At 35.6% G+C, this 19,287-nt stretch overlaps 1 protein-coding gene across 1 annotated transcript in view; it reads left to right on the top strand.

Annotated features, from left to right (window-relative positions):
• The window catches only part of osa (trithorax group protein osa), a 98,075-nt gene that overhangs the window by 22,685 nt on the left and 56,103 nt on the right, over positions 1–19,287 (top strand). The window contains exon 4 of the mRNA XM_089090863.1: positions 7,359–7,551. Within this exon, the coding sequence (XP_088946989.1) occupies positions 7,359–7,551 (193 nt within the window). The remainder of the gene's footprint in view (positions 1–7,358; positions 7,552–19,287) is intronic.

Genomic DNA, 19,287 nt, shown 5'->3' with positions numbered 1-19,287 from the left:
GAGGCCGAACCCCCTAATATACGTGAATATACAAAATAATATACGTAAAAATATACAAATATAGAAGTTCGTTTCGTAAGTTACGTCAGATCAAAATTTCGAGAGTCATTTAGCCAAAAAAAGGAAAATTAATATGCAAATTTCGTTTTAATTATTCATGTACGGTTAAGCAAAATCAAAGCTGCATTAATTCAAAAACGTTCAGTAATTAAATAAAAAAAACAAGATGTTCTAACTGCAAGTAAGGAGCGACATAAAAACTTAAAACGAGCAGAAATTATTCCGTATATGAAAGGGGCTGTCCCCTCCTCAATGCCTCGCTCTTTACGCTAAAGTTTGACTCTGTCTCTACGGAATAATTTCTGTTTGTTTTAAATTCTAATGTCGCTCCTTACTTTCAGCTAAAAAAAACTTGTCTTTTTTTTATTTAATACGTATATAGGACGCTTTAGGTTTTGTTATTGTTCTCTGTAAATAAGTTAGGGATCTAAGATAAGAATCGAGGTGAATATAATGGAGTGTGAGCTTAAGAATGGCCTAGGTGTACTGTAATTGACGAAAATTTCTAATTTCTTCCATATTTACTTCGTTTATTTTGATGGTTAGATTTCCAATTTTATTAGTAGAAATAGCGATCTTTTTTTAAATGAAGGGTTGCAAGATAGATAAACTAGAATATGTTATATGAATAGAATTCGGGACTTAAATATGTTGTTTTTGCTTGATTTTTATTTAAAGATCCTGAAATGCATTTCTTTGTGTATATTTGATCTTTATGGAACGAATAACGTTGTCTAAAAAAGGGATGACTCAACTGTTGACTCAGGAAATAAGTTCAAAATTCTGTACTAGGAGCGCCGTGGACCCGTGATCCCTACTTGATTTTTCGAGGAACGTGGCTTCCCTCTTTGGATTTCGGGTTGGATGAAATAATGTTCTTGCGTGTGGCTCTAGATTGGTCGCAAGGCATCGAGAAGTTTAATAACTTCAATGCTAGTACTTATACTGATTGAGGGTGGATAACTTCAATACTGATGCTTATACTGATTGAGGGGGGGGGGGGGCTGCATCCCCCAAAAATGACCTAATTTGGCTGCTCGTTTGTTTTAATGAATTTGCTACTTGCCCAAGAAAATTTCTGAGTACATGTATTAAACCTCAATCTAAAGGTATTTAACCCCTACATACAAAAAGATATGTGAGTATATCTAAATCCATTTTGGGACAATGGTTAAATTCTGAAAAAGCCAAAAAAGGAAAATTGGATGAAAATACAGGAAATCGCGGGAAAGCGACGCAGAAATTTTGACATTTGGAGGAGTGGTTTGCTCTCTCCTTGATTACCCCTCTCTTCATCTCCCAATTTATAACCTAAACTAATAACACCCTTTTTAGTATTTCCATTGAGTGATTAGTAATTTCATTACCTTCCCCCTAGATTTTGAAATATAAATTTTGCCCCTTTTACTTTTCCCTGGATTGACGCCACTGGGTCCGGAGGTCCTCCCTGCATATAGCCCAAGTGCCTGCCTTACGAAATATTCTGATATTTATTCATGGGTCGTTTTGTTTTACTTGCCAAACAATATTTCATATAAGCTTATCACAAAAATGTAATTGGCATTCACCTCTTCCTTTTTATAGCGACTCCTATCGTAATGATCAGATTTTGTCTTTCTTATAATTCTTTAATTATGTAAGAACATGCTTAAATGTAGGAAATTTTTGACAGCTGTGTGAATATTTCTTTCAGAAGCTAATTATTATCTATTTACAAATGAAGTTATTATGTTAGATAAAGTAAATTATTACTGCTACCTCATTATAACCCTGTCAGCTGAAATATGACCCGCGCCCTTTTCAAACCTTTCAGGGCATTCCCCCTTCAGACTCCTGAACGAATAGGGGAGAAAAAATGAATCACTTTTTTCATATACTTTTTCGCAATGGAATCGATCCAACTTCGTGCTTACAATCAAGATAATAATTTTTCTGACCGTTTCTTCAATTTATTAGGTTTGCCTTTTAGTAGCTTGAGGGAAGGACGAATAATTTGACAGCTGATATTGGTAATAGCAACATCATTTCCATTTTGGAGACAACCCACGTGGTTCTATTTTGGAAAGGAAATCAACACATTGTTTGGGTTCAAATAATTCTCGCATGACAGGTGTATAAAATGCTTCTTTTTTCTTACGAGTCCAAAGCCATATATAGTTCCTAGTCAAACTGCTGATTAACGTGTATTTTTATGACAGAATATGATTCAAAAATATTTTACTTTTCCTGAGTCTTTATCAGATGCAATGTACAGAACAACGCTCTCGCTTTGGTCTTTCCCTCCCGTTTAAACCTAGCGGCACCAGTTGGCCATGGATAGATATGCGGGGCATAAGCGAAGCTAGTCTTGTTTTTCGTGAAACAGAAATTGTTTGAATCCTTCGGAAAATAATGTTGATTTTGTAATTTCTTATTTTTCGCATGTGTTCTAATAAACAGTATACTAGTCATGGTTATAATAATTTTTACATTATTCTGTCTTTGTATCATTTTTTCCTTTTTTTCTTGTTGGGATGTAAGATTCAGGTGGTTTTGTATTCGAGGAACCGGTTCCTAAGGGGCTAAGAGCTTAAAAACTAAGAGCATCAACTTTGTCATTGTTTTATTCTTTGGCTCCAAGACAAATCAATTTATTGTCTTATTGTATGCTGTCATTTACGCAAAATTTGCTTTCGGAAGGGGGGGGGGGAGGTGTGTCAAAATGAAAAAATAAAATTGTATCAGATGATCTGAATGAGAATTGCCCAGAGAATTGCGAAAATTAAGTTGTTTTCTTAGGGGGGGGGGCCTCTTGAGTACACCCCTAATTGTGTGGAATTTTTTTCTTTTTGAGAAATCATGCTGGAAATCCTATTCAGGGTAGATTTTAACATTCTTTCATAATTTTTTGAATTTAATGCTTATCAAATTTAATAGGAGTAAGCATAAAAAAAGAAGAATGATTATGTAATATTCAAAATCAAAGAAACAGTTTTTAGCATGGAACACTTCGAGACACACACACACACACACACACACACACACACACATATATATATATATATATATATATATATATATATATATATATATATATATATATATATATATATATATATATATATATATATATATATTTGAAAGTTCATGCAGACGCATGGGAGGGGGGCTCGTCGATTTAACAGAACCATGCGAATCGCAAGAACACAGAGCAAGGAAAATTGCAAACCATGATATTTTTGGGAGTGGGTGTACTCGATCTCTCTCTCTTCCTTAGGTACGCGCCTCAGTGCTTAGAGCCCAATTCGTAGGGTGGGATCGAGTCATTTTCTTCGAGAAAGTTTGGTGCTCCAGATACATGCTTCAGACCCAAAAATATTGTGTTTCTAAAATGTTAATCAAGACGGTGGATATTTTGTTTTTACTTGCTGCGTTGTCATTTTTGAAATGGGAGCACACAACCAATTGTTTTTGAGGGGGGATTAGAGTTTTATTTTGGTCTGATACCTTCATATATTTTAGGCTAAATTTTGTATCTCAACAAATTTCTTGTTGTATCTCAACAAAATTCTTGGAGTAAAACGAAGTTGAACCTTTAAATGGTTGTATCACACTGTGTTCATGATGGGTCGATTGTTCACGGTTCCAGGGTGGGGGGGGGGGGTATATGGATTGTTTTCAGATGTTTGATTGTCGATGATATTAGTTGGTCACTCATGGCGCAAGAGATCGCCAATATTTCCAGGTCTATAACACTGCACTTTTTTCAACTATTTCGTAGTTCTTGCTTGATTTCTGCTTAGGGAAAGATTTTAGTATATTCTCCTAGGAAAAATTTTATATTTTTCCTTTCGTCTCGTCACTTATGAAATAGGGACTGAGAAATTTATTTGATAAAGTTCGATTTCCTCCAGGAACCCGTAATTGGTTTGTGCATTTTTCGTTTTTCGCTTTTTATATGTTGGAAAATGGCGTCATCTTTGTATTAAAAGATAAAGACACTATGAATTTACTTTAGGAAAAGGGGACCACGTGTACTCAATTAAAATTATGTCAATTTGTAGGGATCAGCTGGTGTAAGAGGCATGTTGTTGAACACGTGGTGTGAATCCTAAATGAGAGACGTGGTTGTTGGATTTTTGAGAGAAAATTTGTAGCAACAAGTTGTTTCTCGTAATAAATTAACCCGTGCCTTTTGAGTAAATTGCAAACTAAAAGAAATTGAATGGAATGTCTTGGTGATGAAGGGTCTGGATGATGTAATTATGGAAGGAAATTGACATCCTTTTCGGATAATTAAGTGGGATGCTTATGTGAAGATTATTTGGTGGAAAGGAGATAATTTGTAGAACCTCTGAAAAATTTGTATGCAGTGTTATTGACGTGACTCTTTCATGTTCAGAAATACTGATACGACAGAAAAATAAGCTATTTGCAGTGGTGGTTTAAGGGGGGGGGGGATTTTGCCCCCGGCAAAAAATCCCAGGGGTGCAAAATTTCGAATGGTACTTGTCTGTTAAACGGAACACACTCAAGAATTACGCTGCCTAAGATCTGACAAAAAACAGATTTGCCTCTTTGGAAACGGTTATGATTTTCTTGTTTTGAGTGAGAAAACCACGATGTAGGTATATTTTAATGAAATATTTGATATTTAGAGGTGGTTAGGGGTTACTTTAAGTTAGGTGTTTAATATAATGCGTTCTGCGCGGCCTCCTTTCCATAATTCTTTGTCATAGCTTCCATAATTTTGTTTCTAAAGTAGGTACTTTCCCCATTATGTGGGCACCTAAAAGGAAACCAGTCACGAAAAACCCGTTTTTGACGGGTTAGTTCGATAGACGGCTTCAGAGTAATGCAATCCATAGCGTGGTTTTCATTACATATACGATATATAAACTGTTTTTTTTTTTGGGGGGGGGGTAGGGGGGGCGGTACCTAGGTTAGGTTACGTATTTAATATATGCAATGCTTTACTCCTCCTAATGTGCAAATATCAAACAGTTCGTGGTAACAAGTAAGGAGCGACCCGGCTCAATGGTAACCGAAACTCTAAAAAAACGGGATGTTGACACAAATAGATACATCAAAAGAATCAGATTTTAATGCTGATTTCAAATATATAAGTTTCTTCAAGTTTAATCCTAAGTTTACGCGCCTGAAAAAATTTGGCTGATTTTCGAAAAAAGGGGGAAAGACCCCATAAAAGCTATAGAACCATAATGAAAATCACACTATCAGATTCAGCGTATCAGAGAACTCTACTGTAGATGTTTCAAGCTCCTATCTGCAAAAATGTGGAATTTTGTATTTTTTGCCAGCAGAAAGATCACGGATGCATGTTTATTTGTTGGTTTTTTTTCCAGGGGTGATCGTATCGACCCAGTGGTCCAAGAATACCGTGGGAGGGCTCATTCGAACGGAAATTAAAAGTTCTAGTGTCCTTTTTAAGTGACAAAAAAATGGAGGGCAACTAGGTCCCCTCCCACGCTCATTTTTTTCTCAAAGTCACCCGATCAAAATTTAGAGATAGCCATTTTGTTCAGCATGGTCGAAAATATAATAAATATGTCTTTTAGGATGACTTAATCCCCCAAAGTCGTCCCCGGGGGGAGGGATGAAATTTATAAACTTTGCCCAACGTTTACATATAGTATTGGTTATTGGGAAGTATACAAACGTTTTCAAGGGGGATTTTTTTCTGGTAGTGGAGGGGGGGGGTCGGGGGTTATTGGGAGAATCTTTCCATGGGGGAAGGAACATTACTATGAAGGGGGCTCCCTATTTCCCAGCATTATTTAAAAAACAATCAGAAATTAAATAAAAAAATAAACAAGTTTTTCAGCTGAAAGTAAGGAGCAACATCAAAAATTAAAACGAACAGAAATTATTAAGTATATGATTGGGTTCGCCCCCTAGTCAATACCTCCTCTTTAAGCCAAAGATTTTTTAGTACTTTCATAAGAGCTATTAATTCTAAATTAACGGCCTTTGTGATTAAGGGGTTATTTTTAAAGAATTGGAACAAAATTCTAACTTTAGCGTAAAGAACGAGCTATTGACTAGGGGGCGAACCCCCTAATATACGTAATACAAATATATGGATTGTCCACATTCACCGGTGAATGTTCGAAATTCCTTTTTTCTACTTGGATTCAATTAGCTTTGCGAGTCAGCCTTTTCAGTCTTATACAAGCTATGATGGTAAAAGTTAGGTTAAATTATGTTAGTCTATCTCAGGTTAGATTAGGTTAAATTTGGTTCTAAATATCAGAAATGGGTTAAAAACCTAACCAAACCTAATATATTCTAACATAACCTGTCATCATCATACCTTGCATGAAATTGAAAAAGTTGACTGGCAACGCTAACTAAATCCATGAAGAAAAAAAAGGTATTTCCGACATTCCCTGATGAATGTCGACAATCACCAATTTGCGGGCATTCGCGGTAGAATATATACCACTCATGCTGAGCTGATTATCACCGAGTACAAACACAGAAGGAAACCGGTTCTGTCAGACCAAGAACTTGAGTGTGAACATGAAGACAAAATATATTTCCCTCATCTCAGACATATTGAAATTTTCTAGTAAAATTTTCATGAAGATCCCATTCCATATTGTGTGTTTCCCCCTTTTTCTGCATTTCTTTTGATGGAATTAAGATTACTTAATGGTTCATATTTGAAGTGAGCATAAACACATGCTCTTTTGACGCATCCCTTATATCAAGACTTCACTTTTTAGAATATACCTGCATAGTATTTTATCTCGCTCAGGCTAAGCTGATAATCTCCGAGTGGACACAGAAAACCGGTTTCATTACAGATCAAGAACAAAGTGTGATCGCTGTATCATACAATTACAAAAAAAAAAAAAAAAAAAAGACTGGATTGTCCATTTTTTGGGGAACGGAGATATTCCTGACCGAGACATTATTTTTCCGAAAGGTTGTAAAAAAATGCTTGTCTCGAAAACTACTTCAAGTGCTGATATTCTTAATTCTGAATTATGAGTTTTGTCCAGTATTAATCGTCTGTCAAATTTGACGCCACTAAAATGCAAAATTTTTAAACTTTCGATTCTTATAAACAAGAGTCGCTCTTTTCTTGCGGTTCATTACCATGTATGGTTCGAAAACAATCAAGCTGACAGTTTTTTCTATATTCAATTCTGCAAAGACAAGGTTTTTACGTTTTTTTTTTATTTCGCGCCCTCTTAGAGTTCATGAAGTGACTTGTGTGTAACCCCACGAATCCCCCTTCCCCTATGTATGCTTGCGTGTTTCTACTATGATATAATTGGATTTTTGTGTAGGAAAATAACCATTCACAACCACCAAATGGGACAGCATCTAGTGCCTCTTCCAATGAACAGCAACATCCTCCAGAAACACAGAGTCCTGGACCAACCCATCCTCAATCAGCTCCTCCGCCCGCGAAGAGGCCTTCCCCATCACCTACCGGATCCAGTGGCTCAGCAAGCTCGCAACCAATGTCTCCTGCTATAGGTAAGTTTAATTCCTGTAAATCTAAGTTTTATTTGCTTTTGATATTTGGACCGAACCTATTAAGTGTCCCGTATTCAGGGGAGGGGTTAGGGGGTCGAAAAACTCTCAAAATGTTTCTCCGACTCGTAAAAACGAAATAAAAATGCATAAAAACATATTCTTGATGCGTTTTTAAGCCTGTTTTTGTTCCCCCCCGAACAAAAATCCTAGATATGGCTCTGTAATTGTACTATTTTGTTTTTGGGTACCCAATTCGTTATTGCTATAAGGACAATAAAAGAGATTTTTTTTTGTTATCCACACTTTCCTTGTGTTTTAAACACCATCTGAGATCACACTAGCTATATATGACGTATGAAAAAAAAGGACAAACGAAAAAGAGACCTATTGAAAATAACAATTGTACCACACTTCCCGATTGATGTATTGCCCGACGATCAGAAACAGATAATTTTGGCATTGTAACTCTTTGGTTGTTTCCTTTACGATTGGGTGTGGCAACAAAGGAAAGAATTTACGCAACAAGAAATGTAAATAACTGAATTAAAACCAAAAGAAATATCGTAGAAAATCTCGGTTTTCAAGTGTGAATAGACCTAAGATGGAGCCAGGGGACAAAAAATGTTTTTATTTTAATGTGCTTGGTACTTCTAAGGAAAAGACAAAACTGAACGAGGGTAGTTTCCAGCCAGTGAATAAAACGCTAAAACTAAGCACAAGTTTCGGCAAAGACCCCCGTTAGATATATCTGACACTGTTTACTTCTGCATAAGTTGCTAGACATAAGTTGGAGCCAGGGGGCAGAAAATGCTTTCATTTTGATGGCCTTGGTACATCAAGAAAAAAATTTGAACGAGGGTAGTTTTCAGCTAGTGGATAAAGCGCGAAAACAAAGCATATGTTTCAGCAAAGACCACTTTTAGACATTAATTAAAAAAAAAGTTTTTCTGAGGAAAGAAAGACCGAAGTTGAAACTTAAAACGAACAAAAATTATTTCTTCGCAACCTTTCTAATTACATGTCGATAAAACTAATGCAAGCAAACCAACTGGTGATATTTCCGTGTGTTTGTCGGGCTATAGAAAACTAGCGCTTTACTGAAAACACAAATGCCACGTATAGAAAACAAGAATATTGATTTATGAGTCAAAAGTGAGTACATAGCCTCACATCAACAAACTAATCTATAACGCTTGTCGTGACATTTTTGCTTCTGTAAAGATACACTTTTGCTTCTGTAAAATAGTAAGCTATAAATTTTTTATTCTTTTTGAGCATTGAAGATTGCTCAGTAGAGGTCGTGTCGAAATATCTGCTTTTTTCGTATTATTTACTAGCTGAAAGTTATCCTCGTTTGGTTTTGACTTTTCTTAATTTGTTTGTTCTTCTTCGTTCTTCTCTTTTTGAATTGTCAACATAAACGTAACTACTAGGACAATACAGGAAAAGACTGGAGTCCCTATTTCGAGGCTCTTTTGGCTATTATTTTGAAATTCCCTTAAATTTGTTTTTGTAATAGACGTTTACCACAAGGATTGATCGAAATAATAGTTACCATTCCTGCAACAGCTCAAGTGGCGATTTTTTTTTTTTCAAAAAGCGTTTTTAAATTAACGGTTACTATGGGCTGAACTCCGTTAATTACTAGGTTTCAGCGACTGCTGCAACCATGACTTGGAATGTTCTGGCAAAGGCATAATGCGTCTTGGAATAGGCTAAGATTGCCTGTCAACCTAGTTAATTTTTCATGCACTAAGCTAGAGAATTGTGGGTTATTTTCATCCATAATGTTGATGAGGATTTTTTTTTTGTATCAGGAAATTTGTATCTGTTACGAATAGTGGGTTGTTCTGGGAGGGGTAGCCACTCAGTAAAAAAAAGTATGTACCAGTTTCGGGAACCCCTATCTTCCCCCACCCCCGCCCCACCCCCTATATGTTGGTAACGTCAGCTATATATATTTTATCATGATTTACTTATTCAATGCCCTTACACAAATCATCTCAAGCTGACAATGTAAGGACTTGATTTCAGTAGCTTGTATTTATCTCGGGAATTTTGTCATCGAATGCAAGGAAATTAATCAAGCAGAAATTTTGTTTGAATTCCATTCGGATCTCTCAATAGGCAATTATTGGGGAATCCCCTTATCCACGTGTGAATGACGTCACTTTCTATAATTAGAATCATCAGCTGACCAGTGATGTTATGTCACTCAATTTAGACCGGCGATAACTTCTCTGTGATTTATTAAAGGGATTAAATGCCTAATGAAAGGGAAAATGAATGTTTTGTACATATATTATGACGATAGTTTTCACGGTTGCGATTTTATTTTTCTGTTATAATTGTGCATCGACTTACTCGGTGTGCGATACGATATTTATGAAAATGTGTTTTTTTTTCGTGTGTTTAGTTCACAAACATTTTAATGTTCATTATTCCGTGTGTAAAAGTACCTACTATGGTACTGGTGCATTATATATAATTAAATAAAACAAACAAGTTTTTTTTAACTGAAAGTAAGGAACGACGTTAAGAATTGAAACGAACAGCAATTATTCCCTATATGAAAGAAGCTGTCTCCTCCTCAACACCACACTCTTTACGCTAAACTTTTTTATTTTTTAGAAAAAAAATAGAGCTGTGAGAGAGTAAAACTTTAGCTTAAAGAGTGAGGCGTTGTGGTGGGGACAGCCCCTTTCATATACGGAATAATTTCTGTTCGTTTTAAGTTTTAACGTCGTTCCTTAATTTCAGTCAAAAAAACTTGTTTTATTTTTATTTAATTTTTGAACGTTTTTGAATTAATGCAGGTTTTGATCTTGGCTCACCGTACATGAAAATTTAGAACACAATTTGGATATTAATTTACTTTTATTTGGTTAAATGACTTTCTCGAATCATGTTTAATTTTATTTACGAACGTTTTTATTAATAATAAGTATACGTAACTTACGAATTAACTTACGTAACGAACTTCTATATTCATAAATTTTAATACGTATATTAGGGGGTTCGCCCCCTAGTCAATACCTTGCGTTTTAAGCTAAAGGTCGAATTTTGTTCCAATTCTTTAAAAATGACCGCTTAATCACAAAGGCCGTTAATTAGAATAAATAGCTCTTATGAAAGTACTAACAAATCTTTGGCTTAAAGAGCGATGTATTGACTTGGGGGTGAACCCAATCATATATGTAATATTTTCTGTTCGTTTTAAGTGTTGATGTTGCTGCTGTTGCAGTTGAAAAACTTGTTTTTTTATATTTAATTTCTGATCTTTTTTTTTAATAATGCTGGAAAATCCGGCGTCCCCTTCATAGCAATGTTCCTTCCCCCAGAAAAACTTCCTTCATGGAAAGATTCTCCCACATAACCCCCCCCCCCTACTACCAGAAAAAATCCCCCCTGAAAACGTTTGTATACTTCCCAATAACCAATACTATATGTTAACATTGGGTAAAGTTCATAACTTTCAGCCCTCCCCCCGGGAACTTCGGGGGATTAAGTCATCCTAAAAGACATACTTATAATATTTTCGAACATGCTGAACAAAGTGGCTAATCTCAACATTTTGATCGGGTGACTTTGGAGAAAAAATAAGCGTGGGAGGCGGCCTAGTTGCCCTCCATTTTTCGGTCACTTAAAAAGGGCACTAGAACTTTTAATTTTCATTCCAATGAGCCCTCCCACGATATTCTAGGACCACTGGTCGATACGATCACCCCTGGAAAAAAACCAAATAAACACGCATCCGTGATCTTTCTTCTGGCAAAAAATGCAAATTTCAACATTTTTGTAGATTGGAGCTTGAAACCTCTACAGTAGGGTTTTCTGATGCGCTGAATATGATGGTGTGATTTTCATTAAGTTTCTATAACTTTTGGGGTTCTTTCCTCCTTTTCTCGAAAATCATCCAAATTTACTCAGGCGCGTAACTTCTGATGGGTTGGACTAAACTTGATGAAACTTATACATTTGAAATCAGCATTAAAATCTGATTCTTTTGATGTATCTATTGGTATCAAATACCGTTTTCTAGAGTTTCGGTTACCACTGAGCCGGGTCACTCCTTACTTACAGTTTGTTACCACGAACTGTTTGATAACACACGAAAGAAGTCAAGTTTGGTTAATGCTAATGAAATAAAACAAAACAGGATGAAAAAAATAATAGTTCAGAAACAAGTTTGGGCTATATATTTGCACATTAGGGGGATTGGGGGTAAAGCATAGCATATATTAAATACGTAACCTAACCCAACCTAGTTACCTTTCATTCCCCCTAAACCCCCAAAAAAGTAAAGTTTATATATAGTTCCCGGAGTGAGAAACCCTTAGTTTATACAGTGTCTCGCCGGGTAATGCTATCTGATCTTCAATACAATTCTCGCGTGTTTATCGGATTCTAGACAAGTACCGAGCTGGATCAACTCAGGCTGAACTTATAGTCACACAAATAACCCTGTTCTAAACTGAATGATCAGCAACACCAGGACTGACCGATGACACAGACATAGCTAGGGGTTTATCGTAGGGGAAAGCAACTGGTCAGTTGCAGAGCCGGGCGTAGGCTACCCGCCCAAGAACTTCCCATTAGTACAGCTCCCTAACACACAACTTCTCACCCAAATTTTTTTATACAAATCCCCCTCCCTATCCCTATCGCCTGCCAGAGCTTTACACTTGCTTTTCAGGATTATGGGTAACGTTTTCCAGTTTTTCCCCCTAGGTCCGTCCACCTCTAACTACCTTAGCGTATTTGTTTTGTTAGCACTTCCGAGTCATTAGCGAGATACCCTGATATTACTTTTGAACAAGGCAGACCAACGTTTGCCCGTTTGCCTACAAGTCCAGTGGATATTGTCTGTCATGAGTCAACCCACAAATCTCGATCAATTCACTACGATTCCACTGGGCTTTCCCAATAGGCTAAGCCCATATAATATAAGCTTTCTCAGTCGCCCACTCGCCTGCAAGTGTGAACATGATTAGTCATAATTTTTTGAATCATATATTTTTGGTCGCCAATTGCCTTCAAATGGGTCACATGAAGTGATAGACTACCTGAATTACCCTTATTGTATAACTATCTGCCTTAGATCTACCCTAGAATGATGGACTCATTCTATAGACTACCCAGAATGATCATCAAGAAGTAAAAACAATCATTTGTATGCAACCCTGAAAAGTTATGCCAGCTTTTTCTCTCATAGAGACTACCTGTTTTGGCTTTACTCTAATTATTCTCTCAAGTCTCATAAATTTAACCCAGTCCCAATGGTCTCGTCAGCCCTTGCACGGTTTTCAAAGCTTTGTAGTTTGAGATAAGGTTAAAAAACCATCGATAACGCAAGCTCCAAAGGGTCGAATTCGAGTTTCCAAGTCAATAAATAAAGACATGCTAGAAAGATAAAAAAAAAAAAAAAAAAAAACTTAAAAGCTTCCCCAGAATTATCGTAGCAAAATATTATTTTTGTTTGTCTTTCAAGGTAAAACAGCCTCAAAAAAAAAAACACAAAACAACAAAAACACACCCAGTAATTCAATTGGTTGAATTACTTATTTTTAAATCATGTTCGTTACCACGTGAAAAATTCATGTTGTTTAGCCTAATTAGGACTAACTGTACCTAAGCATATACAGTTCTTAATTAAACAATGGACATTTAGATACAATAAACTGTTTTTTTTTCAAAATTTGGGTGGTGGTAGTGTTTTGAATATATTTCGATTTATTTTATAAAAATACAAAAAAGTTGTTTCAAAATCGAAAGGAGGGGGCAGTTTTGCATTTTTCGATTGTTTAAATGAAGATACCAACCAATAGAGGTATTCGTAAAAATCTGGGGGGTAATTGCCCCTACCTGGCCTTGCACCGAGCTGGATCAATTTCTAAAACTGAGGCAAAGTAACTCCTCGACATTTTCGAGTAATCTATGCTTGAAAGCTTTTGGAAATGTTTCGCTTTCTAAAAGTAGCCAGAACAAAGAGGTTAAAACCTCTTTATTTGTGTTTCAAGGAAGAGAAATAGCCGCCTATGTTATATACGTGGTTTAATACGAGGTATGAGGTTACGTATTTCTTGGTACAAACCTCCAGCATAAACCTTGGCTTTCAAGAGCTAAGCCGTAAATATTTCAGATTGAGGAGCTGATTCATTTTTATACGAGTGAGGTGACCTTTGTAGGGGGGATGGGGGTGATCTGTGGATTTTTTTTTAGCGGGAAGAGTCATCTTTTTGAGGACGATGAAGAGATTTTATCAAGAAAATGTTATGCGACTTAGGAATAAGTGCAATATGTAAAGAAATATGGGTACTTGTTCAGAATTCGGTACACACGCGGGAAAGACCATATCGAAATCTCAAAGATGCTTAATGAAAAACAGGTTTTCGCTGCATAGTGAGGTAATGCTCACTCAGTAACAAAGGTTCAAACTTTAGTTTTTTGGGGTTAAAGGGGCAAAAAAGGTACCTAGATTAGGTTACGTATTTAATATATGCTGTTTACCCCCCCCCCCCCCTAATGTGCAAATATAGAGCCCAAATTTGTTTATAAACTATTACATTTTCATCCTATATTGTTTTATTTCATGAGCATTAACGAACCTTCACTTATCGCGTGTTTACTGGATTATTAACAAGTACCAATATATGAGATAAACCAATTTAACCCGAAGAAAAATATCTTCATAAAAGCATACGTACTCTATCTAAGGCTTTATTTTAAAAAAGAAAAGAAAATATATATATCTACGAGAGAGAAACAAGGAATATTCTTCCTAAAAACGTAAACATATGGGCGGATCTTTGGGCCAATTCCCTTCTGTGATGTGTTCTTTTTTTGTGATTCTCCCTGTATTTTCCGTGAACTGTCTGTGTGTTTGTTTTTGGTAAGCCCCCTCCCCCTAAATCTGACCCCCTTTCGAATATATATTGCTATGAAAGCGTCTAAATGTTCCTTCAAAGATTCATTTGAGACCCCACCCCTTTACGAAAATTAAGGATAAAACGATAATACGCTATGGTTTGCATTTCTGGTCTAGTATTTGTATTTTTAAGCGCTAGATTTTGGTTACCCATAATGTACCTGAAACTTCAAACTTAAAGTGTTTCAAACTTAAAGTGTGGAAGGTTTTACAATGCATAAGAATAGCAAAAAAAAAACGCAAAAAAAACAAAACAAGAAAAACAGGAATGGTTACTAGAAATACAAAAAAAATGTAAAATTTACTGGGCTTAAGAAACGGTTTGGGTACTTATTTAGAATTCAGAAAACACGCGAGAAGTGAAGTTTCGTTAATGCTAATGAAATAAAACAAAATAGGATAAAATGTAATAGTTCAGAAACAAATCTGGGCTATATATTTGGATATTAGGGAGGTGGGGGGAGGGTGGGTAAAGCATAGCATATATTAAATACGTAACCTAGCCTAACTAAACCAAGGTACCCTTTAATCCCCCTAAACCCCAAAAAACTAAAGTTTGTATATAGTTCCCGGGGTGAGAAACCCTTTGTTTATACAGCGTCTCATATAAGTACCGGGTAATGCCTATCTGATATTCGCAATACAATTTTCGCATGTTTTCTGGATTCTAAATAAGTACCACGGTTTGTGCTGAAACCTCTCCCTCCCCCTGAATACATTGTCTATGTTTTCTTATCAATTTAATGTTAAGCCAACTCTTGCTTTTATTATTCGCAATGAAATTTTCCAAATTCCTCACATCATTCTGTTTGTAGGAAAAAAAGGGTTGAATAATTATGTTATGGTCTTGTTCAATCCCTAGTTACAAGATACAAAGATATGCATCACAGAGAAATGCGGTCTTGCAATAAACAAACCACGTGGCAGTTTGATGGGTTTTTCGTAGTAGACAATGGGTCGCCAAACTATTTTTCATTGCATATTTCAACACATGCTTCCAAAAAAATATTGTTACGTTCAAAGAATGTTAGTTTATTGGACACTTAGTTATACTCGACATTCTGTACAAGATAGATTGGGTTATCTAATAATTTTGGGCGTGGTCTAGCGCTATAAGTTGAATTGTCTTTTTGTCAGAAGTTGCAGAAGGCAACTAAGTGCCTTTGGAACAAGTTTCTTTTGGAAAAATCATACTATTTAAAAATATTAATTGATCTCTTTTTTCGGCCTGAACTTGAACTCATTTAGTCGAATAAGAAATACATTATTTAATTGAATTTACTGAAATGTCTTTGGGTACTTGTGTATTATCCCGAACACACTCGGGAAGTGAAGTTAGATTAATCATAATGAATATAGCCTGCCAAAATATGATATTCTAAAAACAAAATTGTTGAAACTATGACAAAGAATTATGGAAATCAGGCTGCCCAGGACAGATTAAATTAAATACCTGATCTAACTCCTAACCACCTATATATTAAATATTTAATTAAAATATACCTGCATCGTAGTTTTTCTCACTCAGACTAAGTTAATTATAACCGATTGCAGACAGATAAACTGGTTTTTCTATGATCAAACAGAACAAACTTCTCGAGTGTGTTCGGGATAATTCACTCTTCGTTTTATATTTATTAATTCGATGACTTAAAGTGGATCAAGTTCATTCTTTGATGTTTTGAAATTGCCGTTATACGGGACCAAAAAAGGGGCATGAGGTATACCAGAGAACCAGAGATTAGGATGTCGGAATGGGCATAGGGATACCAGAGATTAAGATGCCGGAATGGGCATAATGGATACCAAAGACTAAGATGCTGGAATGGGCATGTGACAAAAAAAACAAGAGTTCCTTATGATTATTTATTCTAGAGACATTCCCCCTCTGTGTAAATATAGTTACCAGGACTATGAATGAATTTTAAAAGTAATCTTATTTCATATAAATGGTAAGTGTTCGTAATACCTATCCAATCACAAATCTACAAAAAAAACATGTAATGCTGTATAACGGATTAACTCTGGATTAACTTTGCAATCAGTCAGATTTAATTGGGAGGGGAACGAAATTGGCTTTGGACCTTTGTCTTTTGAAAGATCTAGATTTTTACGATTTAATCTATAATTTCTTGTACTTGTGTATGATTCAGGTTTCATGTGTTATTGAACTCCAAATCTCCTCCCCAAATAAATTTATGTTACGCGTTTAATTTATGTTAAACTCTACCAGAATAAAGAAAGAGGAACAAAAAAAAGAGAGAGAGAGAAAAGCATGGTTCAGTTATTTTTGTAAACAAATATTCAGTTTGAATATTGAAAACTCGCAGTTCCTTTTATTATTATTGTGCGTATTAAATACTAGAATCGGCAAATGCTTTGCCTCCAATCTGACGCCTTAAGTTCATACCCCTGATATCACTCTTTAGGCCCTTGCCCCTCGTCGTGCCTCTGATGTAAATAACATGAGTTAGCTTATATCTCCTCAGTGGCGGATCCGGAGGGGGTGAGGGGGGCGCGCCCCCTAGCGTAGTCTAAATTAGTGTAATTTACTCAATTAACTCAAGTTTGCGTTAATTAAACTTTCTCCTAACGCAATTTTATTGGATCAACCTATTTTGCGCCCTCCCTAATCTTTTTTTATTGGATCAACCTATTTTGCCCTCCCCTCCCTTAAAAAAATCCTGGATCTGCCCCTGTATCTTCTCACATACCTACACATCTGGGGTATATGGGAAATTTCCCCGTTTGTTTGGTCTGAGGAACTTGCCCCTTCCTTGAAAAACTGAGCAATTGGGGATGAAATTTGGAATTTTTTATTTTGACCCCTCTCCCTGGAAAAGGCCCTTTTTTCGTCCCAAGGGTTAGACTTCAAACCACATTTCTGATCAAAACTTTCTTTCTGGGAAATCGTTCGATGTTTTCCAGTGTCCCTGTAGACAGAATTCTCTTCTTTTTGCGTCCTCCATCCAGCAGCTATATTGATCCTCGCTAGCGTTTTCCAAGCTCTAAGAGTCTCTTGTTCCAATGCTTTCTAGCTGAGCAAATGGAACTGACTGGGAGGGCGAATCGATTCCAGAGCTGGGTTTTTCGGTCCTTGACAGCGTTCCATGGAACTATACATTTTCTAAGAGAGCTTTTGGAGAGAGAAAGGGAGACTATTTCTTGCTGATGAGATAGAAGGATAGTGGATTTCTTGTTGTCGCTCATTCCGGTCTTTTTGCTCGAAATCTTTCTGTTCCTTGCTTCTGGAATCAACATCGGATTGATAGATTGTGCTTGTCCCAACATCTTTGTATCTGCCAAAAATGTTATTTAACTGCTTTTCATATATATATATATATATATATATATATATATATATATATATATATATATATATATATATATATATATATATATATATATATATATATATATATATATATATATATATATATATATATTTTTTTTTTTTTATATATATATATATATATATATATATATATATATATATATATATATATATATATATATATATATATATATATATATATATATATAATTGTCGGAATTGTAATACTGCAAACTGTCTCACGTGACGGCTATGATTTTTACAAATGACAATTTATGTTTGTTACTGACAGGTTCTTTGAAAACGTAGTAACTTTATCGTAATTCTCCTGCCTTTAGGTCATAATTTTTAGTAGTTTTTTTTTTAATAATTTCGCACTATTTTTTATAATTCGTTTTTTTAATGACTTGGAAAATTTGTATCCCCTAGAAGTAAGTTTCTCTATACCTGCCTGTTTACGCTTTATTGCGAAATAATAACCGCTGATTTTGCTTCTCGTTACTTTTTTGTGCTATGGAGCTAAACACAGTTACAGGTACATCCACTTTTTACGTGAAGAATTAAAGTTTACTTATTTCGTAACTTCATTAAAACTTGAATAGTAACGCAGCCATCACCCTGTGCGTAATATTTTATGCTAAAGGATTAAGTTACATTATGCTAAGTATAATCGGTACTTGTGCATTCTACGGGCCCACTGCTACATACTGTACAAGGAAATCAGACACAAAATCCGCCAAGCGGGTATTTGCAATACAGAAATGGAATGCAAAGCGTGGTTTTCATTGATTTTACAATATTGAAACTGTTGTTTTATGGGGTTTAGGGGGGGGGAGGTACTTAGGTTAGGTTACGCATTTAATATATGCTGTGATTCATCCTATTTTATTTTTTTTATTAGCATTAATCAAATTTGACTTCGTTCGTGCGTATCATTTAGTGCACAAGTACCAAATTTTCCCTAGACACTGGAGAAGAATTTACAAACTAAGCAACAACTAGGTGGACATGGACTATATTTTGCCTTCTTAATCTGTGATATAATTAATTATCTTATTTTTTATAATCGCTAGTCTAATAAAATTATTTTAAAGAACTGAATTGTTGTTATTATACGTGTGCTATTGCATGCACTCAGCGATACAAGACTATTGCCGGAACTGCTTGCGAAGGACAGTATACTTTAAGAAAATTCACAGAGTGACTTATTTTGCTCTATTAACTAAGCGAATTTGTGTCCGACAATGCTTTATACACTTCTATTCTGAGCTATATGAATTTGACAGGGGCGTGTGAAAAATTAATAAATCAAGTACTCCTCCTTTTGAAAATGCAAAAATTTACCTGCAAATGGGGGGGGGGGCACGATTCTTGGAATTTCATACCCCTCTACCTCTAAGAAAACCCCCGTGCAGACCCCTTCTAAAAGTCTGGTGCATGTCCAGGCGCATATTTATTAAAATTGAAAAAACAC

Source organism: Artemia sp. Qi Xiang Cuo, chromosome 1 (genome assembly GCF_049724085.1).
Source record: "Artemia sp. Qi Xiang Cuo chromosome 1, ASM4972408v1, whole genome shotgun sequence".
In the NCBI taxonomy this organism is placed as follows: Eukaryota; Metazoa; Arthropoda; class Branchiopoda; order Anostraca; family Artemiidae; genus Artemia; species Artemia sp. Qi Xiang Cuo.
This window is presented reverse-complemented; position numbering and strand designations above follow the sequence as displayed.